Genomic DNA, 26,685 nt, shown 5'->3' with positions numbered 1-26,685 from the left:
TGTATGTTAATACATTTCTTAGTTGTTACTTAAAACTGAGTGGAAAGGATGAGAATTTAGAAAAAGTAACACAAATTTCAGAGTGTTGTGTTGATGTACCCCTTAAAGCTTACCTGAAACCTCTGTGCCTAACGCGTAAAGTGGCAAATGTATGGGTTTGAAATGAGAGTAGTTACAAGCAATTACAATCAGGCAAATTTTTGTGATCTTACTGGTCATAATTAAAACTGAGTATTTAAGCCATTTAGCAAGCTTTAAGCCAGTGATTTTCATTAATTAGCTAAAATGCTGAAGGAATCTGCCTTCTATGTGATGAATTTTTGTCTTAAGTTTATTGGACAAAGTTAATCTGTGACATTTCCCTATTTTTTTTTCTCCCAACAGAGAAAATCTTGCCAGTGACATGTACCTTATATCACAGATGGACAGTGATCAGTATGTGCCAATAATGACGGTAGCAAATCTTGATCATGTCAAGAAACTCAGTACTGATATGGATTTGATTGTTGAAGTGCTGAGATGTAAGTAGGAGTTCCTCAGTGCTAGAAAGCATTTGGGTTATTGGTATGGAACTATTAATCTAAATTTTTAATCTCTTCTTTCTTACTATATTGCAGTAAAATGCCATTATTTTTCTGTACAGCATTAAGTAGCCCAAGCAGCTTAGATCATCACAGTTATAGGACTGTACTTTTATCAAAGCTACTCTGTATTCCAGCTATTGAATAATGATCTATGCACATGAGAATTAATGATTTTAAATTGTGGGATGTGGTGGGACAATTCGTGTGACTAGAGGATCATGGTGGATATCTCTAGACTGTTCTGTAAAGACAGGTGGGGAAAAAGGGATGGAGGAGTCTCACTCTGTTAAGGAGAGCCTTGAATGGATAGAAATCAACTGCATCAGTCATGGAAGCTCTAGGAGTACCTGCGGGCCAAGACCCTGGGGGGTGTTTCCAAGGGGGATCTTATAGCTGGCATCTGCTGCTGACCTAAACCAGGACAATAAGGCCAGCAGAGCAATATTTGTGTCACTTAAGCGAGCTTTGGGTCAGCCAAACCCAGTTCTTACACTTTATTTCAATGGCTTTGATATTTGTTGGAAGAACAATACAGCAGCTCCTGTCATCCATCAAGTTTCTGGAACGTGCAGAGGATTGTTTCCTCATACAAGTGTTGGATGTGCCAACCAGGAATGAGGCACTGCTGGACTCACAGCTCAGAAACTGAGAAAACCTGCTTTGGGTATCTCAGTCAGTGGAAGCCTTGGCTGCACCAATCATAGAACTGTGGTGTTTGGGGTCGTGCTGAGCACACTGAGCATTTCTAAGGTCTTACATTTTGCAAGAGCAAACTTCAGCTTGCTCAGAGCACAGTTGGGAAGAATTCTGTGGGAAGCTTCCATGGAGGATAAAGGCACTAACTGTACTTAGTGCTGGGAGTTCTCTCCTGGAAGCACAAAAACATTTCATCCCCTGTAAAGGTAAGGGAAGTAGGTGGATCAAGAGACCCCCTTGGCTTAACTTTGTACTTCTGAGTCTGCTTAAAACAGGAGAGAGGCATACCAGAGATGGAAAAGTGAATGAATACCTGGTGAGAGCTACAAGGGCATTGCCAAGGTGTGCAGAGATGCAGTTATAAATGGAAAACCTCAGCTTAGAGGTACAAGTTTTGTAAAAAATTAGAAAGGGTTCTTTGGGCATGTAAATGATGAACAGAGACATTGTCTGCTTGTTTCTTAAACTTCAAAAATGTTTGAGGCTCTGCATTATAATTCTATATTCACAGCATCTTTTAGAGTGCAAAGCTACTAAGTTTGTTGACAGCTAAAATGCATTCTTGTCTTCTCTTTCTTAGCGTTGCCTTTAGTTCAAGTGGATGAAAAGGGGGAAAAAGTTCGGCCAAATCAGAATCGCTGTATTGTGATTTTACGTGAAGTACCTGAATCTACTCCCATTGAAGTAAGTGTTCCCTTGTTCAGTAAAGAACACTTCTACCTTAGGACTTGCAAGTTATTTCTAGATTTCTTCTACATTTCAATAAGCACATCACATTTTTTTATTGCACTGTTAGTTTCTAACAGAACTTCTTAAACTTAGTTTATTGTCTTTGTTTGGATAAGAAATATTTTTCGTAGATACATGTTGCTCATAGCAAGGCTGTGGTAGAACCTTTAGTTCTGCAGAGGGCTGAGAAGCTGAGAGTGCTGTCTTTGGTAAAGATACATCATTTTCTTGGGCTTTGTCCTACTTATATGCACTTGGTGCTCAGATCCTTGAATAAATAGACAAAGATGAAAGAAGACAAATCTTAGACTAGAAAATGCCACTGTTGCCCCTTGAAGCTTGCTCAAGTAAAGTATTTAAAGCTTTGTAAATGTTTCCATAATGCTGAGGTGAGAGGTGTCAGTAAATCACTAAGGATCTCCACTGGGTTGTGGAATGAGTGCAAGACTGGAGAACTTCATTCTTTGAAAGATACTTAATACCGCTCTGATGAAGCAGGGACTATGACTGATGGAATATTAGAAAATATTATGGGGTCGTAATTAAAACATCTTGAATTTTGAAAAAGGAGAAAGGTGCAGGTTCTTGATGATGCATATATATTTTAGTTTCTCTTCTATTTAATCTTACAAGGAAGACTAAAGATTCTGAAAGAGTTGCTCCTCTTAATAACCATCATACAAAAATCAGAAGTACTGCAGTTTAGAAACTGGTAACAAAAAAGTAAGTGGCCTTAATAAACAGGAACATGAAACAAAATGCTAAAAGGCATTGGAGGGGAAAAGTTGGATATATGCGTTGTACATAGATTTAAAATAGTGGCTACTTCTAGCTTTCCAAATGAAATGTAGCTTTACAAAGACTGACTAACTTTTAGTGTTGATTTTTTTTTTTTCTGTCATGAGTTCATAAGGTTGGATATATTAGCACTGGATGTTCACTCTTAAATGTTTGACAACAAAGTTCTGAGGGGTCTTTATTTTCAGAAGAGTTGGTCTCCAGTGAAATGTTTTATACATTGTGTTTAAATGTGTTGTGCTGGAAAAATCTAGACTTAACTAACCAGATTTAATACCCTATGTTTTCTAGCACAGCAGCGTCAGGCTTTATTTAAGCAGCAAAATTCCAAGATGCTGTAAGCCTCCCAAGTTGTGTTGCCTTTTGGTGCTGCTTACCTCAAATCTGTGACAAAACAAAAAATATGCAAATGAATTAAAACAAAAAATCCAGGGTCTGTTTTTTTTTGTAGAAACTAGCCAGTCATGTTTGAGGTAACATAAGCCCTGTTTCAAATACATGAATCTGTAGACATTTGAGTAAAAGTTTACTTGCAGGTTTCTGCTGAAAAGGCAGGATTTTCCTGTCCCGTGCCATATGCACTGCTGGTTTTCATGTGGATCCATGGTTTTGGGGACAGGGGAGAAATAGACATATTTCTGCACTTGATACCAAGTTTAAATGTCTTCTCCGGCCTAAATAGCTCCCAGCTAACCTCTCTTGCAGTATGGCCTTAGATAGTGCTAGTCTTAGTTCTTCCAGGGGGAGATTGGAGAGAGCTGACACTACTGCAGGTGTTCTGAACTACTCGGTTATGTTTTGTAAGCCCAACAGTGCTTTCTGTCTTTCTTTCTCAGTGTCAAGAGTTTTGCATTTTACATTGATGTTTTCTTCTCTCCATCCTTCCCCCCTCACCTCCCCACCTCCTTATCAAACCACTTTCCCCAGGAGGTTGAAGCACTTTTCAAAGGAGACAATTTGCCTAAGTTCATCAACTGTGAGTTTGCCTATAATGACAATTGGTTCATCACATTTGAATCGGAAGCTGATGCACAGCAGGTAATGCTGTTTTTTGAACCATATTAGAATGTAAAAGTAAATAAGGATGATATGAAGATGATTTGACAGGTTGTAAACTGTATTACACATGTGTAACAACTTAAAGAGAAAAATACTCCAAACTGTAAAAACGGTAATGCTGCTTCCCCTTAGGTAGTACCCAGTTTTTAGTAACTATTAAACATAACACTTCAAAGGTTTTTTTATCTTGTTCATATATCTTGGCTTCCTGGCTAAAGCTATGATTTTTTTGTACTGAGAGTTGATTTTTTTTTTAGGTGACATATTGAAATGCTTCAATCATAACCATTAGAGTCTTGTTTTAATGCTACTGAAGCCCTTAATGATAAGTTAAATGTTGCTAAATGCGGGTGGTGTATGAGAGTTTGCTATACTGGAACATTAGCAGACACTCCAAGAATTGTTAGCCTTAGCCTATCAAAACTTAAGTTTCCTTTATTTAAATTACATTTGACAAACCTAACAATTTCTTTTTTATAAAGGCTTACAGATACCTTAGAGAAGAAGTGAAGACTTTCCAAGGAAAACCAATTAAGGTAAATAGGGGTTTATAATGTTGGGGGGGGGGGGGGGGGTGTGTGTGTGTGTGTCTTCTGGGTTTTGTGGTGCTCACTGTGATTTCTAATATAAATTTAAATGGTCCAATCTCAACAACTGTTTGACATGGAGGTGGGCTTAGAAATGTAGCACATACAACTTTACCTCTCCTCTTCCTCATTTCTGGCAGTGGTATATCCAGCCCAGCAGCAGGTAGCAGGGAAGCATTCAGCTGTTCCTGCTGTCCTTGAAGGACAAAGCAGTGACTGATAAGTGTCCAGTAAAAGTTTGAGAGCTGCTAATTTGAACCATCCTCATTTAATTTGAAAGACTGCTGTAATAAATAATCTAATCTCCTTTGCAGGCAAGGATAAAAGCAAAGGCAATAGCTATAAACACATTTTTGCCAAAGAATGGATATAGACCTCTGGATATGAACCTCTACACGCAGCAGCGCTACACAACATCCTTTTACATACCTCCAGTATACAGTCCCCAGCAGCACTTCCCACTGTACAGCTTAATTGGCCCACAGACCTGGTCAGCCACACACAGCTACCTTGACCCTTCATTGGTAAGTCTCTTGATTCTGAAACAGTTGTGTTCTTTTCAAAGCTGATACTATTTTCTTACTGAAGTGTAGGAAACCTACCTATCCTGAAGAGGGGAGTTTAAGATTCCGGTTCTTCTTGAAAAAACAGTCCTTCAAAATCCTTGCCATAGTGTGCAAGATGGATTATTTGAAAATTGTGTGTGATTTCAGACTGGAGTGTGATTCTCTTCTTAAACCTTCTAGGTTTTGAGGCAGTTCCTTAGTAAAGACTTGCCAAGATACCAAGATCTTCTAACAGGAAGTTAGGTTGTAGGTTAACATGCTGAATTGCTCTGTTTGGCATGTTCTTAAAGCAGAATATTTTCTGTGCAATAATAGCATCTCTTTTGGCAATGAAAAGTGAAATTGCTTTTGCTAATTACAAAAATCAATTTTAAATCACTTTTCAAGTTATTTTCTTAAAGGGGCTGTTGGTAAGGCTTGAAGCTAGGGTGGTAGCAGTAAATCCATAAATCCATAAATACTCTAATGAGATATCTGCTGTATTCTGCAATGCTGCTTCTGTCTTCTGCATTGTGACAGTCTCATCAGAATTACCTTGTCCCCTTTTAGTTGGCCTTTGTTACCCTACAAATACGTGGAGTTTCCTGTAATGACTGGGAGGCTCAGGTTTCCTATCTGAAGCCTCTTTCTCCCCTCTGGAGATGCCTCTTTACTTGTGGCTCAAAGAAATGAGGGGAGCAATGCTCAAAATTAGAAGTTCTTTAGATGTTTTTTTTGGCAGAGGATTAAAGTGTCCTTGAACAAACTTGAGCAAACATCCTCTGTACTGAGCCACAGCTAATTAAAAAGTTGGTGTGCTAAACACTTCACACACAGGGAAGGGAACCCGAGGTCTTGCAGGGGGAGGCAATCTGGGGGTTGTTGAAGAATGTGGAGGAGACAAGGTAACACAGTAAGCAGTGTTAATCCAGGAAAAAACTGTCTTGTTAAGCAGCAATGAATGTGAATCTGCTTGTAGCTAGACTAAGACTATTGAGCAGTCTTGCTCTGGGATGCTGGAGGAGCTGGATGGGAATAGTGTAGAAGACACAGATTAGTAAACCACAGGTTCAAGCACATCATACTGTGTGTCTACCTTATGTTATCCTGTAACTTTTTGTATCCAAGAAAACTTACTAGTCATATCCTTTGGGAAAGACTTGATGAGTTTGCTAGCATTAAAGACCTCAAAACTTTCCTTAGTCAAAACAGGAAATCAGCTGTCTGTGCTTTGCTTTTCACTCTTCTGCAGTGTATTGTCATTGGTTAGCTGCATTTTATGTACATGACTGTAACATGATGTTTCTTGATTCTTTTGTAGGAAGAGCTATATTTGAATAGAAATCACTTGAGGAGAACAGGGACCATGAGGAACCATGACACAGCAATAATTTTCATGAGACAGGGTTGCAGTTTGCATGTAGAGACTTGTGTGAAAATACAGCAAAGTTTTTCTATTTTGCTTCAACATAAACTCTACTGTCTCTCATCTCTAACTTGAGATTGAATACCCCAGTCATGTGGGCAATACCATCTTAGTTCTGAAACTTGAATATGGCAACACATGTCCTCAGGATTCTAAAACTACCTCATTCTTCATCGTGTACTTAAATTGTATTTGGGAAAAGATCTAGTTTTTCCTGTTTGGGGAAAAAAAAAAAAAAAATTGAAAAGAAAGTATATTTGAACCAGTTGACTTCTGTGAATGCTTTTGGTATTATTGGAAAACGGGGAAAACATTTTTTTTTCCTCCAAAATGATCACACATCATTATAAAGAAAGAAGAGTTGAATATTGCTAGGGTCCCTAATATGTTCAGAGTCTTCTCAGTTTTCAGGTTCAGTGGTTGCTTACTAGCTTTGATGGAATTTTGCAGCATTCATGTTGTAGCTCTTAAACCAGAAACACTTCAAAGCATTATTTTGATGAAACTTTGTTCCTCAAGGAGCTTTGTTACAGGCGTTCTTTAATGGCCTTTTTCTGAAGCCTGAGGTAGCATTTGCTGTCATGCATGCTAGGTTAGGCTAGCAGTAGTTTGATATGACAGCTTTGGTGTTAAATTTTGTTTTCCATTGATTAGTAATTTAACTTGCACAAGAAACCTTTTTCAATCACAGCTGTTTATCAATGCTTAATAGAATGTAGAAAGAATCTTTTTGTTCTGCATCGTAGTTATTTTCAGGGGGAAAATACAAGCAAGCATTTGCTGGTTCTAACAGTAACATTCCTTAAATGAAACTCAGACATGTAAATAAAAAATTGTGCTAGTGAGGTTAGAGAAATTACTTTGAACATGCTTCAGGTTTTGAGGCATCTTGTTACTACAAGGCGTTAGTATGCACCCACCCCAGAAAATGTTTCAGTAATGTTTCTTCAGACAAGACAGTGCTTCACATGTAGAATAAGATGGTAAGATCTGAAAAGCATCAGAGTTGCACTTAACATCCACTTATTCTCTAGGCTTTATTTAGATGTCACATGGAAGTAGAATGAGGAACTAAAAGGAAGTTGTTGGGGTTTTTTAAGGGAGGAATTCACATACAGTTGTAAGAGAAACAGTTACAGACCATGTAGATTAGAGGCTCTGACAAAGAAGTATCTTGGTACTCCAAAGTCATGTGTAGTGTGGTGTGAAATAGGAGGAGAGCTGTTTAACTTACAGCCAAGAATTTTGGCTTGATGTTTTTCAATCCTCTTGAACTATGATAAGTTGAATATGTGTAGTGGCTGACTTCTCAGAAAAACAGAAGCTTGGGGTTTTTCCAGAAATTCTGTGAGTCAGCTACAAGGCACTAGACAGATTCTCTGTTGCTGCTTGAGGCAGTCTTTTGAGTACTGTCCTGCACAGAATGACATAAAATATGGGGTTAAGAAAAGTAATACTCAGTTTGTTTATAATGATGCATATGCAATACATTTTTTTTAGGTAACACCGTTTCCAAATACTGGATTTATCAATGGGTTCACATCTCCAACCTTCAAGCCTGCTGCTTCTCCACTCACAACACTCAGACAATATCCTCCCAGGAACAGGCAAGTTAATCTATCTTCTTACAATACTGTTGTATTATCTGGCACATGGGGTTTTCATCTGCTTATTTTAGTAACACCAGCTAACTTGAGAATACTTGTGAAACTGAACCTGGTGCCAAAGGTAAGGCCGTAGGGCAGATGGTACCTGTGATGTTAATGGATGCAGTGTTTTGAAATGTAAATGGACAGTATGAAAGCTGAGAACTTGTCTGTTCTGTGATTTTAGGGTATTCAGTTGAAATATTCTGAGAGATGACATGACATCAGCAGGATTATTTATATAGTAAAGCTCTAGTTGAAAACAGACAGGGAAAAGGTTAATTTTGATAATTCACATGACCTGTTACAATGAATGTTGATCATTCTTATAAATGAAATAAGTGATAAAGGACTGAAGATCTTGCTTCTTCTGAATTCTGTGAATAGGCTTAGGCCTCAGAAGGTCTCTGATAGTGCGCGTATGTTGAAATGACTTTTGAATTTATAGGAATCCTAGCAAGTCACATATACGACATACAATACCCAGTGCAGAAAGGGGACCTGGGCTTCTAGACAGTCCTACAATATTCAACTTTTCTGCTGATCGTTTAATCAATGGCGTCAGGAGTCCACAGACGCGGCAGCCGGGACAAAGCAGGACACGGGTGCAGAGCGCTACCACCAGTTACACCAAGAGGGAAGTGGGAACCGGCCGGATGGAACAGACCAGCGTTGACTCGTCCCCTGGATTAGGGAGAGGAAGGTGAGTCTGCTCCGTGGTTGTCCTCTGAACGGGCAAGTACTGCTGCTTCTAAACTGCTCTGTTTAGGAGAGGTGTGGTACTGTTACTGTTCTCAATACTGCTTTAAACTCAGACTCTCTCCGCAAACTTAAAATCTTGCAAAGTACTTCACAGAAAGTGTTAAATACAGAGCAAAGGCAAAGCAGACTTGCGTACTTTCCTGCCAGATGAAAATTATTGGCAACTGATGAACAATTTAGATCTATAACATCTAATATTTTATCCTTTCTTCACCTGGTGCAAGAAAGTTTTTGTATATTATTTGTTTGACATTATTGAAGAAGTTCTGCCCAGTTCCATTATTCAGCATTGCAGACTGTATACCTGAATATGTATTAGCAGTGCTCATTCTTCACTTTTTCAGTTGAAGGATCAGAATTTTGACCAGACTGGGCATACACAACAGCAAAGATGATGGATTGGTATGGAGGGAGGAAAAACTGCTCCAGGCAACTAAGGAAACTATTGTTATGTTGTTCTAAATGCAGCTTGACAAAAAACAGAACCAACTACCTGGGGAGCTGAAAATTGGTATATTTATAAATACAGTTCTAATAAGTGCTTCAGAAAAGTATTGTGCAGCTTTGATAATGGCTGTATTTATGACTCCAAGTAAATCACATTTTGAGTGACTTACTGAATTGGAAGATAAGTGTTTTGCAGATGATCCTATTTTAGACTTCTATCATTGCAAAATTAAATGGGTGTTTTGTGCAAGGGTTATAGTACTTTTCTAAATCTAATTTACTAAATTCTGTTATAACTAATGGATGAAAGTATGATTAAGAATTCAGGAAACAAGATTGCTCAAACTATAGACTACAAAAATGTGCAGGAATAGTCTGTACTTAAAATTATATTATTTTGATGTTTCAGTATTGAATACATTTAGAATAATAAAAGTCAAACTAACTTAGAAAATATATTGAAACTGAATTAGAATGCACTGCAAATTTTACTGTGCTGCTTGGAGGGGCTTTACCTGAAGCAGGGCTGGGGGCAAAGTGCTAAAAATGTTTTTTCAAGGAGCCTTACCTGGATTGAAAATAGTTATCTGTATTTGAGAAGTTACATTGGTATACAAAAAATTCCTGACCCCCTTATTTAGATACTGTAACATTTTGTCTAATCCTCATATGTAATCTCTACTGAGATGCTTTTAACGCAGGAATTACTTGTAACCAGTTTATTCTTACACTGACTTGCATAAGATGTATCCATTTATTTTAAGGACAGCTTGCTAGGAATTTTTGCCTAAAACATTTTTGGATAACCTGTGTAGAATGAAGATGGATGAAATAGCAACTGAAATTAATTTCTCCTGTTTTCATTAACTGCTTTCCATCCATTTATAGGCAAGGTTCTCATATCTGCATTCTTTCCCTTAGGAAAAACTCATATGGCTACCGAAAGAAAAGGGAGGACAAGTTTACAGTGAGTGTTCATGATCTTATTTGTCTCTCATAAAAGTAGGGAAACAAGGCAGGAGTGTGGATATTATGTGGAGTAGCAGGGGACATAAGTTACTGCAGAGGCAGTTGTACATCACAGTTGATTAAAGACAACAGCTCATTAGTCTCATGAGTTTACTGCATTTGGCTACCAGAGAAGATTTTCCATTGATGCAGAAGTCAGGGAAAAGTTAAAATTACTCTTACAGTAGCAAAAAATTTCTATCTCAGTTTTTGTCAACATGCCAGTGTTCACATTCAGGAATAGCTAAACAGCTGAATTTCAAAACACTTGATAATTCATTATCAATCATGGTGACAGTGAAGAACATTATATAGATCCTTGTGGCATAATGTGTAGCAAAAATATTTGTTATGAAGTGGTCAGTTCATTTTCTTCAAGTGCCACCAGGTAAGGGTATGCTAACACCATTAAAATACTGTGGTTTTGGGAAACTGAAATTCAAGGTTAATACCAAAGTAGACTTGATACTTGAAAAGGCTGCACTAAGTGTAGAAGAGAAAAAAACATGTTTTTGTAGGATTTAAGGCTTGCTGTGATAAAACCAGTCATTCCATTGCAATTAATTTTTGCCACACGTGGCATATTGATGAAGTTGAACCAGGTTATTTCCTTATTCATGTTACAATTGTAATGTAACACTACTGCATGAGCCATAACACTTTCCTAAAGGTCTGGAATCACTGCATTTACGTGTTTGTGTCTCCTGCTGTTGAGTGACCTGACTGAACTTAGATAAAGGAGCAGGAAAGTTTAGCAAGTGATTCCTTCATCTTGATTGCTTTTAGTTCTCCTCAGACTTCCCAGAGGCAGTGAGACCAGACTGCATGTAGGATTCCCAGTACTTCTTCCTTTTGCCCTTTCAAAGCTGCTTGAATTTTTAGAGTGAAGTTTTGCTATTAACTTTTTTTCTGTATTTAAAAGAACAGGGAAGTGGTACAGGTTAGGTGTGAGTGACTGGAGTGAAAGGATTACCTTGGACACCTCCCTGAGCAGAGCAGCACTTCTGACAGAGCTGACTGCAAAGATTATTTGAATGTAAAAACTGGTACATGTGACTTCTTTGGAGACCCATGGTTCCCTTTGTCAGCACCAGGCTGTAATTGCAGCCTGTGCAGCCAAGTTCCCTCCAGTCTCTTCTGGGCCAAGAATCTTTAGTCTGTGGTGTCTGGTGCTGTACCTTGAGCAGAGGTGAGAGCTGCTGCACACCCAGGACTGCAAGGAAGTGTACTTGAAGCCAAAAGATGAAAATTTCCCCTTTAGACTGTGGAAATAATTGAATCCAGTATCCTATTTCTTGTGTAATGCTGTAGCAATTAGATAGTGTACACAGGACACCACTAAAACCGGTATATTTGAATGGAGTAATGACTTCATTAGAAGATTTTTCTTTTTAAAGGAAAAAGTTTTATGCATGTTTGCATGAAAAAGAGTGTGAAACTTTTTGATCAGATTGTTTCTGAGGCTGTAGACATTAGCCAGGTACTGAACATACAAGAAGTTAACTTGAGAAATTTTATGCAGTTAGCTTAAAATTCATTGAAGTCCTCCCTCGTTCTGCTAATTTAAAATGTTAATGCCACACTTAGTACTTTGAGGGTTTTAGGATTCAACTGTGTAACTTAAAATGTAACATAAAAGCATTTGCTATTGCAGAACTTCAGTCCCCTTTAAGAAGAGTGAGTGCTGTGATTTGAAGAATGACTTTTAAAAATTCAAGTTGTTCTCTTGCAGTTTGAGCTGGATTAGTGTAGTCTCTCTCCCTGACCTTTGACAGGTCATCTGACTTGAGTTTTGGGGATTTGCAGTCTCCATTGTTGTAACATTCTTCCAGGGGTAATGCTGGGTCAGTAACAGTGCTTGGAGTTGCAATTGTTCTTGCTTCTGTATTTTTTCTTTCCCTACTTCCCTCTTGATGCACAATTCTTTGGACATTACATGTAGTTTGTGAAAAGACCTCAAAAGTAGTCTTGTATCTGTTCCTTTTGTTCAGAAGTGTTCTCACATTCACACCATCTTGATTATATACTCGTATTTTCCTTTTCAAAGTAGGAACTGTTTCAAAGATTGGTTTACATTTGGTATTTTGCAGCAGAGATCATCTTAGCACAGGCGTCAGCGCAGTCAAGAAACGCTTCTTTGAAAAAAAACTTCTTTGTTTACATGATGTAGGTGAAGTTAATTGGTAACTTCAGTTACAGCATATTACAAAGGAGTTTTATTTTTTCTGTGTAAATATAAAATAACTTACAAATCCTTACCAGCAGTTCTCACAAGTGATCTTAAACCATGGTACTTTTAACTCTTGAACTGGTCTCTCTAGTACAAAATAGTTGCATTTACCACACAGGTGTTGTTTTTTGCTTGAGACATTGGTTTTCTTCTTAGATTTCGTTAGAAAGTCTCTGTTTCAAAAATTGTTTTGACACTTACCTTTCTATTTTTACACAGTGACCATACAGATTAATACTAATTAGATATAAATTGTTATTGTCTGTACTACATACAAGGCATGCTGTCTTGCCCTTTCTTCATATATCTGAAAATAAGATTCTTATTGACTCTTGTCTTTTTATTTAGGATGTTACTAACTGTACATAAATGGGCATTATATTTTCACCATATCATGATACATAAACCAGTCTGTTTTCCTTTCTCTGTCAGTGTGTCTGTCCTCAAGGAAGAGTCAGTGAGAAAACTTATTATGCCAGTGTCCTGAAAGCTGATGCATATACCATGACATTTTAATAATAATATTTGAAGGGCATCAGTGGAAAATGAAAGCATCTATTCCTCGGTACTCTGTGTTTTTTGGGGGATGAGATGGGGGAGCCTTCTCCAGGGGTTTGTTGATACAAATTGCGTGCAAAATACAGTTTAGAGTTGCGTATCTTTGCTGTCATCTAGCGCAGTAACCCCGACATGGTATTTCTATTCCAGAGAGGCCAAACACAGTCTCCACCACCCCCAAAACCTCCATCTCCCAGCTTTGAATTGGGTTTATCTAGCTTTCCTCCATTACCCGGGGCTGCTGGCAATTTAAAGACTGAAGACCTGTTTGAAAACAGACTGTCCAGCGTGGTAATAGGAACATCAAAAGAAAGAGTGAGTAGTGAATGTTATTTTTGTTGGGAAAACAAAGAATTGCATAACTCTTGTTTTCTGATTTGGTGGTCTAGACATGGAAAAACTTGTGGGTTGACACGGGTTGTAAGAAATGTTCTTAAAAACAGCTGTCAAATGATGTGCTGCTGCCTTCTTCACTTATATCTTAGAATTTGTTGGGTATTCTCTTTGAAATGGTGTAGAATATGGGCACCAGTTTAATAAGTAGATGTTAATAGCAAAGATTAGAAAATATGCTCTTTGCTATATATAATTGCCTCAGGCTTTTTGATAGACTCAGGTGAAAAGTATGTGATACATTTTCCCTGCTGCTTGAAAGTAAGACTTCTGAGTTATATATAAAACACTTTAAAGTGACAGAGACAAACTTCTAAGCACCAAAATAAAGAAGCTGCCTACATAATCTCAGTACACTAGGCATCATAGCTGGAACAAGAACTGCTACCAAAACCAGCTGGATCCCAGTGTTGTCTTGTCAAATTGCTCAGAAAGATAAAAATACACCAGAATAACTTGGCAACCACTGCTGTATAGATGTAGTAGAGATGCAGTTGAAAATTAATGTTCAGTAGTTTTTCATAGATTTCATTCTTAGAACTGTCTCTGCTGTGCCATCTGTGAGTGACAGTATGTTGTCCTCCAGCAAGACTCACTTAACCCTCTGCACTGTGGAGCACTCTGGGCTGTGAAAGTCTGTATTGGCTTTTTTTTGATGGCTCAGATTTAACTTGTGTTTTTCTAGCTGTACCACAACTGAAGAAGTTAAGCCCTGGATTAGCAGTGCAAAATGACACGGTGAACCACTGCAATCTCTGATGTCTTCTCCTGCAGTAAGCTGGGTTTAGAATGTTTTCTTTGGTGCCCATGTGTCAGGGGTTAGTAAAGAAAGGGGGAGACAGCAGGGCAGCCTGCACCCGAGGCAGTGACTGTACAGAGAAGCCATCTACTCTGTCTCCTGCAAGTGGTAGGAGGGGCTGCTATGTTCTAGGGTTGCATTTAGGGGGAATGTGCAGTTCAGAGCCATGGTAAGAGCAGTGTTTAACTTACTGTCAGCCAGTACTACAGATGGTAGGCTGTTCTTGGCTAAGATCTATTGAATATGAAGTATTTTACCTCTGTTATTTACGAAATGGTTTTTGACTATTTTATTTTAGGTTTTACGTATGATTCCAGCACTTGCTTTTAATTCTGCAGCTGAAACCCCTTTGTTCCCCCATTACAGATCTAGTACTTGCTTTTTACTTACGGTAAAGGACTTAGACTTCTCTCCTGTAGAGGCAGTCTTCCTACGAGTCAGGCACTTAGGCTTTGTGATACTTGCAGTGCACTGTCACCTTAAAAAGCATCCCTCCATTTACCAGTTTCATTTTCCAGCGTACAGGAGTTATTCTGTACCATTGTGTGGAAAAAAAGGGATTGTGCTGCCTTTCCTTGTTGGCCTTTAAATAAAGAGTAAGATAACAGCAGCTGGCTCCAAAGAGCCATTGTGTTCTGCTACGAAGCTGTTTGAGCTAACATTGGTCTTGCCAGTGTATACAGGCTGCTTTTCACCTTGATCTCACTGTTTTCTCATGTCACTTGGTGTGGTGTTACAAACCACTGAAGTTACACAGTGCTTCCCTTGTTTCACATATATGGGCAAGTCCAGTGTGTGGAAGCTGAGGGGACTAAAGGTCTATCATTTCCAGCAGTTGTTATGCAAGCATCGTATCTTTATGCTCTTTGCTTAGTGATGCTCTTCTAGATGTTTCTCTGGGGAATGGCAGGTAATAATCATCCCACATTTTGTAACTAGGAAGTGCAGCATTGTCAGATCAAGGGCTGAGTGTTTTGGCAAGGAAAAGCTCTTGCGTGTCTGCTTGACTTGAAGCTGTTCACACTTAACCATGTACCTACAAGTTCTGATGCACTTGGGTCAGAATGCTCAGCAGCTTGCAATTTCAAGCCTTTGCACACACTATTACAGTAAATAAAAGCTGTTCTGTTATTTCTAAACATCCACCTTTTGCAGTCTTTTACTTTGAATCAAACTAGGCTTAGATCTACTGCAGTAATCTGTGCTGTCTGATTTTCAAACAAGGCCATCAAATATCATTTTCCTTTATAATAGCAACCATAAGAGTCTTAGAGTTTATGCCCTTTTGAATGGTGACTTGGCTGGGGGAAAAGGAGGGTTGTATTATTCCTTCTGAGCTTGTGTTTTCCCATTGCTTCCCCTTCTCCATACCAGAATCTCTTTGGGTTTTGGAGTTTTTATGATGAGACATAGCACCCTTTAAAACAAACAAAATGTTATAAATGTGAGATATATTTTTCTGGATACAAAGTTGTCTTTTCCTATTTTGTGACCATTTAAATTAATGCATGCATCTTGAACCTATTTGGCATTTGTCTGGAAGCACAGTATCACTTGGCACTAGCAGAAGCTTTTGAGGGCTATGGAAAAAGCCTTTGCTTGATAGCAAATCATTATATTGGATGACATAGAAGTAGAGCTTTGAAGAAGACAGTTCTTAGTGCACAGCACTAGGAGACACTTGTCTTCATAGGCTGCCTGAGGTTATATGAACAGGTGCAAAGCCTACTTTGTCACCAGCAGGTGCAGAATTTCCAGGTGAGAAGAAGTCCAGTCACTAGTGGTATTCCCCAGGGCTCAGTACTGGGACCAGTCTGGTTTAATAACCTCATTGGTCATCTGGACCAGGAGATGGAGGGCACCCTCAGTAAGTTCACAGACAGCACTAAGTTGGGCAGGAGAGTTGATGTGCTGGAGGGCAGGAAGGGAAAGGTCTGCACAGGGATCTGGACAGACTGGATTGAAGGGCTGAGGCCAGTTGTGTGAGGTTCAGTAAGGCCAAGTGCTGGGTCCTGCATTTGGGTCACAGCACCTCCAGGCAGTGCTACAGGCTGGGGACAGAGCAGCTGGAAAGTGGCCTTGTGTGAAGGGACCTGGGGGTGCTGGTTGACAGCAGCTGAACATGAGCCAGGTGTGGCCAGGAAGGCCAGTGGCATCCTGGCCTGGATCAGCAATGGTGTGGCCAGTGATTGCCCCCCTGTCCTGGGCACTGGTGAGGCTGCACCTGGAATCCTGCATTCAGTTTTGAGCCCCTCAGTACAAGGACACTGAGGTGCTGGAGTGTGTCCAGAGAAGGGCAGTGGAGCTGGTGAAGGGTTTGGAACACAAGTTACGAGGAATAGCTGAGGGAACTGGGGTTGTGTAACCTGGAGGAAAGGAGGCTCAGGGAATACCTTGTCACTCTTTACAGCTGCCTGAACAGAGGTTGTAGCCAGGTGGGGGTTGGTCTCTTTTCCCAGGCAACCAGTGACAGGACAAGAGGAAATGGCCTCAATAGGTTTAAAGTCAGGAAATTTTTTTTACTGAAAGGCAAGTTGGAACATGCTGCCCAGAGAAGTGATGGAGTCACCACCCTAGGAAGTGTTCAAGAAATGACCAGACGTGGCACTTAGTACAGTGGTCTAGTTGACAAGGTGATGATTAATTAAAGGTCTTCTCTAACCTTAATGATTCAAAGTGATTTTGTCATTCAGATATGTCCCAAAGGGACCTGAAGCTTCTAACTTCTTTGGAAATAACCACATCTGTCTGTGTTTCTAAATAAATGTAAAGGAAAAAAATAACATATTCATTACAATATATATATTGGTTCCTTCTGTACCTTCCTATAGTGAATTTACCAGTATAAATCAAACTATGAAATGTTTCCTGGCTGTGCTAATTTTCAGGCAGACCATATTAATTGGATATTTTGATTGTCTTTCTGTGCCTTTTTTCCTCCTTCAGAACATTAATGTGGATGCAAGTACAAACACTATTCCATCAGGAATTCCTCGAGAGCCGTTACCAGTTCCTTCTACATTGCCCAGGACCTTTGAAAGGTCTCCTTCGCCACCCCAGCCTACTGAGTAAGCACTTAATTACATGGGTATAATTATTCTGCTCTGCATCACATTTGCATTTTCTTTCATCAGGCAGAACAATGTAAATAGCTATTAAAATTTTAATCAATGGAAGAAGTAATATTTTGTTGTACTTGTAGTAAAGGCAATAAAGCTTAATTTCTGAACAATATCATAATAGTGATTCAATCATAATAGTCATTTAGCAGAAGAAAATTTAGTGTTGTGGTTTAGTTTCTGTGAGTAGAAGAAGTTTAATGAATACCTTACTGTCTTGTATTTAGATAGCTTTGAAACAGAGAGAGTAAACCCATGGCCCTGTAGGCAGTACTGATGTTCATACCATAAAAACAAGTTTTTTAGTAACACTTTATTTGGAACCTGCAAATCAAATAGCTGAGTAACTAAATGCTATTAGAACATGACAAATTAGAGGTAGTGTCACACTGCACAGGAATATATTTTTTTCTATTTTTCATAGCATTTTTGAATGCAGTGCTAGTCATCATGTGCTAGGCAAATTATAGCTTTTTATAACTACTTGCAATCACACTCAAACTTTTTAGACCTATTATTAAATCATTCATCTGTCCTGAAGTTTCACTTTTCATGAGCCTTGCTTCCTGCTGGATGATTACAGGGACTCCAAAGTTGTGGATAAACAGCAGAGAGAGACACAGAGTACAGAAAGACTTTCTTCTTCCACTCTGAGTACTGCATGTAAATCGGTACAAGTCAATGGGTCTGCCATAGTAAGTGACCTTATTATTCACTTTTTCTTAATGAGCCAGTTTGCATTTAACAGAATATTTATTGCTACCCAGTGTTGCCTAATCATGTGAGCCCAGCATCCTAGAATTTGTCCAGCAGCTTTAGATTTGCTTATTGGGCTTCACGATAACTTGCATGATAGAATTATGCAATTAACAGTGCAAAAGAGATCTCCTTATCTGAATCCTTTTCTTGGTAGGATCCTTGAGGCAGAAGTATTAATACATATGTTGATATTGAAACCAGAGTATTCATTGTGTTTCAACTGGTTTAGAGTTTGAAAGGGAAGTATTTTGTCCTATGCCTATACCCCATTTTTCTGGCACGCTGTTTACATTTTACCTTTTCTTCAGCTTTATTGGCTATGCAACTTTTGTAAACTTCATACTCAAACCCTCATCTGCATATTTAAGTGCAGCAGTCTTTTGGGACAAGAACTTCACTCTTTTTTGTTCATAAGAGTATTTTTTTTTTTTCCCTCAGGATGCTTTCTTTAACTCTGTCCTGTTTGTTTCTGATTTCCTAGGAACTGCGAAAACCTAGTTATGCGGAAATTTGCCAGAGAACAACTAAGGATCCTCCTACATTGCAACCCCAGAAAGAACAGAAGCCAAACACTGTAGCATGTGGGAAAGAAGAAAAAAAGCCCACAGAAACAATAGAGAAAAACAGAGAACCTCCTCCTGCGAAGTCACATCCTGGACAACCCAAAGACCAGAGAAGACAGTCAGGACGCAGATCGTCCCCTCCAGCGGTTGGCAAACGCTTAAATAAAGAACAGAGTACCCCTCCAAAATCTCCTCAGTGAAAATAACACCTGGGAGGGATTTGAGAAGAGGTCTGTTTCCCACAAATTAAACCCATGTTCCCACTAAGATACCTGAGAATGAGTTGCTGGTTAGGAGCTTGCAGTGATATAAGGCATGTAACAATGCCTGCAAGTTATTTTTTTGTGAAATACTTTTTCCCCCTCTTGAATAAGCATTCTATTTTTCTGGGTATTTCTGGATAGTTGTTCTAAACCTTACATTTAGATTGGTGCTTAATTGGAGGTGAAGCTTAGTGTGATTTTTTTTTTTCAAGGTGTAAAATATTTGTCTTTAAAAAAAATCAACTTTTTATTAAGCCTCTCTGTGGCTGTGTGAGTGCAAGCTCTGTATAGTGAGTTTTTTCTAAACTGTTAAGCAGAAACATGCTGCTGCAATATTTTTAATAAACTGGTCTGCAAGTACATATCTAAATTAGTGTCCAAAAGACTGATAATGGCAGCTAGTGTGTAGAGTGCAAGAAAGTAGATATATTTTACAAATTAGTATGTGACCTTGAAGATTTTTTTTTATTGGGCTGCTGTACTAAGTGTCAGCAAACAACCTTGCACTTTTAGGTTAAATGAGTAGCTGTTTCTAGCATTTTTAAAAACTTAATCTTTTTTTGATGTTTTGCACACACAAAATGAATTCTAGGGCACCATAGCAGTCTTTCTGAAATATTTCCTTTTTTGACTTACTGCAAGCAAGTAACCATCTTCTCACTCCAGAATAAAACTGATGTTATAATTTGCAAATACAAAGCACATTGTGAATAGAAAGAATCAAGTCTGTGAGCTTCTATGGTGGTGAAGCCTGTTAGTGGATGTTATCAGGAGAAAGCAGAGTAGCCTTCTTGTGATAACCTTAGCTTCCCTGTGCTTGTAAGGGAGTTAACTGAGTCAGCGCTGTATATTCTGGTTACCCCTGTGCTCTGTGTAGACTTTTTTTTAAAACTCTGCCCCAAGTGCTCTTTGAAAGAGTTCATATCTTAGTCAGCCTTGTGTTGACATCTTCCTGTAACTGCGAGCATTGGCATACGGATTTAAATTTTTCAAGACGTGAGATAATGGTGTTTGTTTTGTGTGGTGGAGGAAGAGATCCCTGATATTTACCTCTGGGATGAGGTTTCTCACACTTATTTACTTTAGAAGTGATGCGCTTTCTGAAGGACAAGGATGCACTAAATTAGCAAGTTTCTAATAAAGTTGAATATAAATTATTTTTGTTTTAAAATGCCTAAAGCTTTTCTTTAAGTGTTTAAACTGCAGGAAGTTCAGACAAAACTCATTCCTGCTGACTATGACAGTACAGTTTATTCCACAAAAATGTTTATTTAAACAACTGATTTTTTTAAAGAATTATTTCCATCCAGTATTTAAAGACTTGAATTTTATTTAAACTTGAAAATGACTTTGCCTTAACTTTTGTACAAGACAGTTTAGAGTTAATGAGGTCTGACCCCGTGGAGGGTTAGCATGAATGGCATACAGAATTACTCAGTTACAGTATGTATCTATTGTCACTGGTCTTACTGGGTAAACATACTGTAGTACAGGAACTAGCAGCAGTTTTTGTAATATACCTTAAAGATCTTAAACAGTTGATCTTTTTCAGATTGTTGAAAAACCTGTAAATGCAAATAGTCAATACTGTATTAAATATGTGCACTTGGAAGTGTGTGCTTTGCTTGTACAGTTGTAAATAATCAGAACATATAAAAAGGTACCCTAAAGAAAAAAATCTGATAAAAATTATTGATATTATAAATGTTGCTGTTGAGCTGGATGTAGATAAACTAAATGTTGTGGTTTGAATATTACTTTAATTTGTTGTTTTTTCTTTTTCTTATTTTATTCTGGTGTGTTGAACTGACTCTGCCTCTTCACTGCAAAAGGGAAATGGAACGAAAGTCTTATTTGAAAGCCCTCAAATATTTTCCTAAAGTCCCTTTAAAACCAAACAATTTAGCCAATTCAAAAGTGTTCTGCAATGTAAATAATGAATTTCAGCAGTCAAACTGTAATTTTTAAGTCATTAATAAAAATCAAGTCTAATTGGGGAAAAACTTGACTGCTGCAAAAATATACACTGAAGCTTACTTGTCTGCTTTCAAGAGTATCAATGCATGGTTCATAGAACTGTAAAGTAACTATAGAAGTTGACTCCTGATAAATTTCCTATTACAAGCATCAATTGGTAACTAGTTGGCATTGTAAATCCAGCCTGTTGTATGCTGCAGAATTGGTCAAAATAGGGCATGTGGAGTCTGTTGATTTTTCTTGTTTCAAAAGCGCACTTTGTGAATGCTGTGGGAGGAGATAGGAGCCCGACACCATCACCAAAACTGCTCGACCACTTCTGTCATTGGATTTTTTATCCCCTTCTCCTTTCCCCAGCGGCAGTGAAAGCGGTAGCTAGATTTGTGTATGGTTTAGGCCAGCTGTATGATTCATTTTGTTTGTCTGCTGCAAGTGAAAGGCTTTACCAGCTGCAAGCAGTGGCAAGTGGTCCCTTCCAGCGGCTGTGAGTGGCTCGTGCTGGTGCTCAGCCGGTGCCCCAGGTGATCTGTTGAGACCAGTGGGATGTGTTGTGCTGTTCTAATGTATTCTGCTGCCATTTGTGATAGGTCAATACACTGTAATTACTGCTTACCCAGCAACAGTCTGTTGCATCTAAAGTTTAAACCTTCCTCTGATGTGGTTTTATAGCTTTTTTTTTAAAAAAAAGTGACACGCCAAATCGCTGTGTAATATACAATACAACTTCTCCTTACTGTATTTTGCTTTGAGATTTATTCCCCCCACCCCCCACTCAGTGACAAAATGGAGTTTTCAGAGTAGAGTTGTGAAGTTGCATGCAGACTGTTGCTATGATACAGAGAGGGATTAAAACATAGCTTTTAAAATCAAAAATCTCCCAAAAGCAGTAGCTGAGCTCAAGGTTCAGGGATCCAGTAATTAAAATTGGCATTTTACCGTGTTAGAGCTGTGTGGTGATGGTTTTCATTTTGAAAACAAGTCAAAATGGGATCTGAGATTCTTCCAGGAATTTTTAAAAAAAGCGTGCTTTCAAAACGGAATGTAATTTCAGATCAGTCCCACCCCGTGCCACTGTCACTTAGAATCGTGTGAGCAGTGGCAAATTTTTGATGTTGCCACGTTGTCCTTCAAAGCCTTGAGCCCTTGGCATGGAAAGGCCCTTGCTGGAGGGTGGGGCACTGTATCAGGAGCAACAGCTGACTGTAATGGTGCACACCTATCTCTGTATCTCCTTCAGCTACAGGTCGGGGTTTTGTGCTTCGGAACCTATTACACTAATAGCAGCAGACAATCCAAGATTTCTGAGGAGACCTAACAGCTGCCAATTCACAAAATAGAAGTGTAATATGGGAGCCTTTTTGAGGGTTTTTGTTTTTGTTCTTCTTCCATTAAGACTGGAATCAAGCTTACATGTAAACTATCAGTAATTTAAGTTTCCTTTTGTGTCATAAAAATGTAAAACTGTCTAATTTGAAAAAAAAAATATGTAGGTTATGAAAAAAAAAGATTTAGGCACTGTTGAATTCCTGATTTTTTTAATTAAACATTTCTTCAGCAGTATTTTTCATTACCTTTTGTCTTTTGCTCCCATTTTTGGAAATTGTATATTTCTAATTTTGGGAAAAAACCCCTTTTGCTTTCTTGTTCAACACAGCTCTTGTAACCATCACCTAAGGCTCTGCATCAGCAGCAAGAATCTCTGTGATATATCTCTGAAGGCTGCAGTATCTTTCTCTATTAGGTAATTATGACTGGTTAACTTTTTTAAAGCAAACTCAAAAGCTCATGTGTTGTTTACTGAAGGTTCTATTCATTGGTTTCATTCATTTATTAGATAAGGTATTGGCTTGGTCCTAAATATGGATTTTAATGTTTAGGTTGGTGCTTTGGTTGCATGGCATTTGAATCTGGAGATGTCTTGGGATTATTTTTGGCTTTAGCTGGTCTTGGAAGTTCTTCTCGAAGAAGGTCTTGCATCTAGGGAAGAAGAGCTTCTGGGATATTCTCTGTCTACATAAAAGAATATTTGGGAAATAATCCAAACACCACTCCACCACCCCTTTGTTTTGTTTTGTTGAGGTTTTTGTCTTATACAGCTATATCTGTTTAATTATAACAATGGATGTAAGCATGGAAATATTAACAATTGCTGTGTTTTATATGCATCTTGGGAAGTATTGCAGTATTATTCCTCATGCTGATGGTTCTGTAAGCTCCTGGACAGGTTAGACTGTTACTGCTTCTATTTCCTCACTACTGTCTGCTCAGCAAAATAACCCAACAGTGGATTACCAGCCTCTACTGGGCACTGTGTGCATTTCCAGGCTGGAAAATTCACTTAACCATTGGACTTTGGTGATGACCTGGGCTACAAGTAGTTGAAGGCAACCAGTTTTCACTTGAACATGAGTATCCTGTTCCACACTTGAGACAAAGTTTTCTACCACTTAATTTGTAAAAAATGCATGGAAATTTGTCAGTAATGTTGCCATAATTCTAATGTGGCTGTGGAGGACCACCCCAGCTCTGGCAGAAATTGGGGATCTATTTGTTTGCACAGCAAAATTGGGCAGTGTCCCCTTTGTGCTGATTTTCCTCAATAAAAAGTGATGTTCAGTGATGGCTGCAGCAATGTTCATGCTAAACACATTGGTTTGTGTCCTCTTGGGCATGATGAGAAAGATTGAGTGTAGAAAATTATGTGCAATTTGAGCATCCAAAGGTTACTTACTGTTGCAGAAACTGATTCATTATGCTTTCATCCTAAGGCTTCTTTAGAAAATAAGATTTCATGAAGTTTCAAGTTTTCTAATACGCTTTTACTTCACAAACCTTTACGTTAAAACCTCTTGTTCTAGTATAGCTGAGCTTTTATGACTGCAATCATTTAAGTCAGGGAAGTGATTGAATTTCAAATTTTGCTAGTGTATAGATGAAAGCAACGTTATGCACTTCATCTCTGCTTTTGAGAGAATAAGCTCTGTAACAGTCTGGTGCCATCTGGTTATGGTAGCTCGGTTACTGCAGCCTTCACTCATTGTGGATAAATGTCTTGGGCTATATTTCAAGGCCCAGCATAAATTGATCAGGTAGAAATTTGGTTCCTGTGGAAGTGGCACATGTAATATAGTTCCTGAGCTGTTGTGCCAAATAAGCACAGAAATGCTGCAAAGAGGCTGGCTGGCCTCAGCTGTACCATTCTTCCTTCCTGTGTGCTTCCTCACATCTGCACACTGCTCTGAAAAGTACCCGGGAAAGAGGAGGGCTTGGAATAGGTCAGCAGCTTTTGTTGTACCAGCACTACAGTGAGGGAAGGAACAGGAGTATAGTTGATGCCTGGAGAAGAGTGACATGGTGATGGTCCTGGCAGGAGCACTGTGCTGCAATCAGTGAATGTAAACTGAGTGTTGGTACAATTAGTTTATGATGAACAGAAAGCAGAAATCTTGGCTTAAATGTTACCTTGCTCCCTCCAGTGTATGTGGCTCCAGTCATCACACTTGATGATTTTTGAGCCTTTTTCTCACAATGGAGAGTAGAAAGGGTCCAATTTCTGCTCTAGTGTTTTTGACTGTTACGTACAAACTGTAAATGTGCTAAATCTTTAATCTCTCTTATCATAGACTATTAAAGGTCTTTGTGCATCTTGTCATAATTGGTTTGGGAGCAGTTCACTGTTTTGCAAAATGAAGGGCAGAAGGGTGGGTGTATGCTGGGGAAGGGAGTGAAAAAATGAAATCACTCCCTAATTTCTCTAAATTCCCATCAGTTTGATGAGCAAATTGCTCTGTGTGCTTGTGTTCTGCACGTGGGGTGCAGAAGCCATCCAGCAGCCTGATGGCTTCACATCCCATTTGCTGAAGGCAGACTGGAGGCATCTGCAGAGCAGTAAATCTACTGTGGCTAAGGGTGCTCTGAGGAAGGAGGGATAAATGGAAGAATTTAGAGTTGTAAAACGTGCCAAAGCTGGACAGATCTAAGAACTCTGTGTGGGTGGAATTGCTGATGCACAATGAAATGTGTCTAATGTCTTCCAAAACAAAGCCATGCTCTCCACGTAGCTTGAGATGTCAGCCCAGGTAGAAGAGTGAGTGAGATTCAGCAGGTCCAGCCTGTTACCTCCAAGGCTGGGGTGTTTTCCAGGAATCCACAGTTCATGGGTTGTGGCTCACACAAGAAATGTCTCACTTTTGCTCTTTTGTCTCCAACTCCCATGTACTTAACTCAGGTCTAGGGTGTCAGCACGAAACGGAGCCAGCTCTGCACGGCAGTGGCTCACAGCCCCCACAAGCCAGCCCTGTTTGGGGTGGGAGGCAGCTGGTGCCTCTTCTGCAGGAGGGCAGCAGGATGCACTTTGTGATGGGAACAAAGGTGTGCAGTTAGATATGCTCTGTGGGGGAGAAGGCCTTTTTCCTAAATGGAACTTCTGGGGATCTATGGTGTCTGTGCTGTCCTGACCTACACAGTCTCTTACTCAAGGATCTTGTTCTCCTTTAGAAATGTGATGTGTAAAATTCATAGTCATTTTCCCTCTCTTGTTATATTCTCCTTTTCATCTCTAGTGAGTCAACACTTTCTATTCTTGGGAGCTGCATTGCTTGTGTAGATGGCAGCTCCCTGCTCCTAAGAATTGCACCTGTTTTCAGCAATGTAATAGACTCAGCATTTTGAAGCATTTCAGTTTGCTGGAGTTTTATATTTTGTCCCACCCAGTAAAGCAAATCTGGTACTCAGAGGAGTATTATCTAGGTGTGTGTTCAAAACTATAATGTATACAATAAATTTTAAAAAGTATGCTTTATTTTTTTAATATTTACAGTTGTTGCTGGGTTTATGGTGTTTGTGTGATATTTTCTTTGTTTCTGTGTTTGCTGGAATCTGTGTCCTTCCTGCACACTGGCAATGTGTCCCTCTCCTCTGGGATGACTCGTGCTGGTGCTGAGGGAGAACTCCTGCCCTGAAGCTGTGGCAAGTAAGTGTTGGAGAGACTTGTTGATTCAGACAGTGGACACAAGTGACAGGTTTGCAAGAGTGCTTTTCCCAGCAGATTTTACTGCCTGAACTGCCAGACAAATGCCTCCTTGCTAGCAAAGTCTGTTTCAGATAAACCTTTGTATTTTACTTTTCATTTGAACTAGTGATTCCCATAGAGACAGAAACTCAGCCATGCCTGCTGCCATCCTGAGTGCTGATCCATGCTTTCATCCCGCCTAGGAAATCCAAAGGCATCCACACTGGGTTGGACGTGTGGAAGTTGTGTCCTGGGTTTAATGTACATTGAGCTTGAAACTTTAAAAAAAAAAAAAAAAAAAAGCAAGACATGCTCTGTAGAACTCTTTTTAGTTCTGACATAGAAGAGGAGATACAAGTACCACAGGTGGTTCTGGAATGGGAAGGCAAGGAAGTACAGCACAGCTGGACAGAGCAACACAGCTCGTGTAGGAAGCACGCATCATGCTTCACTGTTCAGCATCAGTAGGGGCTGCTGTCTCAGTGGTTCTGACAGCCCAGGACACAGCAGACATTAGCACTGATTTGGTGTGAAAAGTCACTACTTTGTTTCTGCTTCAAATTATGTAGAATTGCCTGAAATCAGGTGTACAATTCCCCTTTCTTCTATCTTCAAGTTGTAATTTCTGTTGAGAGTTGCTCTTTAACTGTAAGAGGGTGAGTTGCGGATTGTCTACCGTATTTCTGGCCATGATTTATCAAAGATTGGCTTTGTTGGGTGTTGCAG

At 39.1% G+C, this 26,685-nt stretch overlaps 1 protein-coding gene across 3 annotated transcripts in view; it reads left to right on the top strand.

The window, feature by feature from the left end:
• The window catches only part of LARP4B (La ribonucleoprotein 4B), a 56,182-nt gene extending 33,711 nt beyond the window's left edge, over positions 1-22,471 (top strand). For 2 of the 3 annotated variants that reach the window (XM_041486653.1, XM_041486634.1), the window contains 12 exons: positions 385-521; positions 1,861-1,964; positions 3,735-3,845; positions 4,349-4,402; positions 4,768-4,977; positions 7,925-8,031; positions 8,519-8,773; positions 10,201-10,246; positions 13,226-13,390; positions 17,214-17,335; positions 17,970-18,081; positions 18,627-22,471. In XM_041486653.1, coding sequence (XP_041342587.1) covers positions 385-521; positions 1,861-1,964; positions 3,735-3,845; positions 4,349-4,402; positions 4,768-4,977; positions 7,925-8,031; positions 8,519-8,773; positions 10,201-10,246; positions 13,226-13,390; positions 17,214-17,335; positions 17,970-18,081; positions 18,627-18,908 — 1,705 coding nt within the window. In that variant the 3' untranslated portion in view covers positions 18,909-22,471. The remainder of the gene's footprint in view (positions 1-384; positions 522-1,860; positions 1,965-3,734; positions 3,846-4,348; positions 4,403-4,767; positions 4,978-7,924; positions 8,032-8,518; positions 8,774-10,200; positions 10,247-13,225; positions 13,391-17,213; positions 17,336-17,969; positions 18,082-18,626) is intronic. The other variant, XM_041486644.1, reaches the window with a different exon arrangement.
• Positions 22,472-26,685: the final 4,214 nt, after the last annotated feature.

This window comes from Pyrgilauda ruficollis, unplaced genomic scaffold, assembly GCF_017590135.1.
Source record: "Pyrgilauda ruficollis isolate IOZ18807 unplaced genomic scaffold, ASM1759013v1 scaffold12, whole genome shotgun sequence".
NCBI lineage: Eukaryota > Metazoa > Chordata > Aves > Passeriformes > Passeridae > Pyrgilauda > Pyrgilauda ruficollis.
This window is presented reverse-complemented; position numbering and strand designations above follow the sequence as displayed.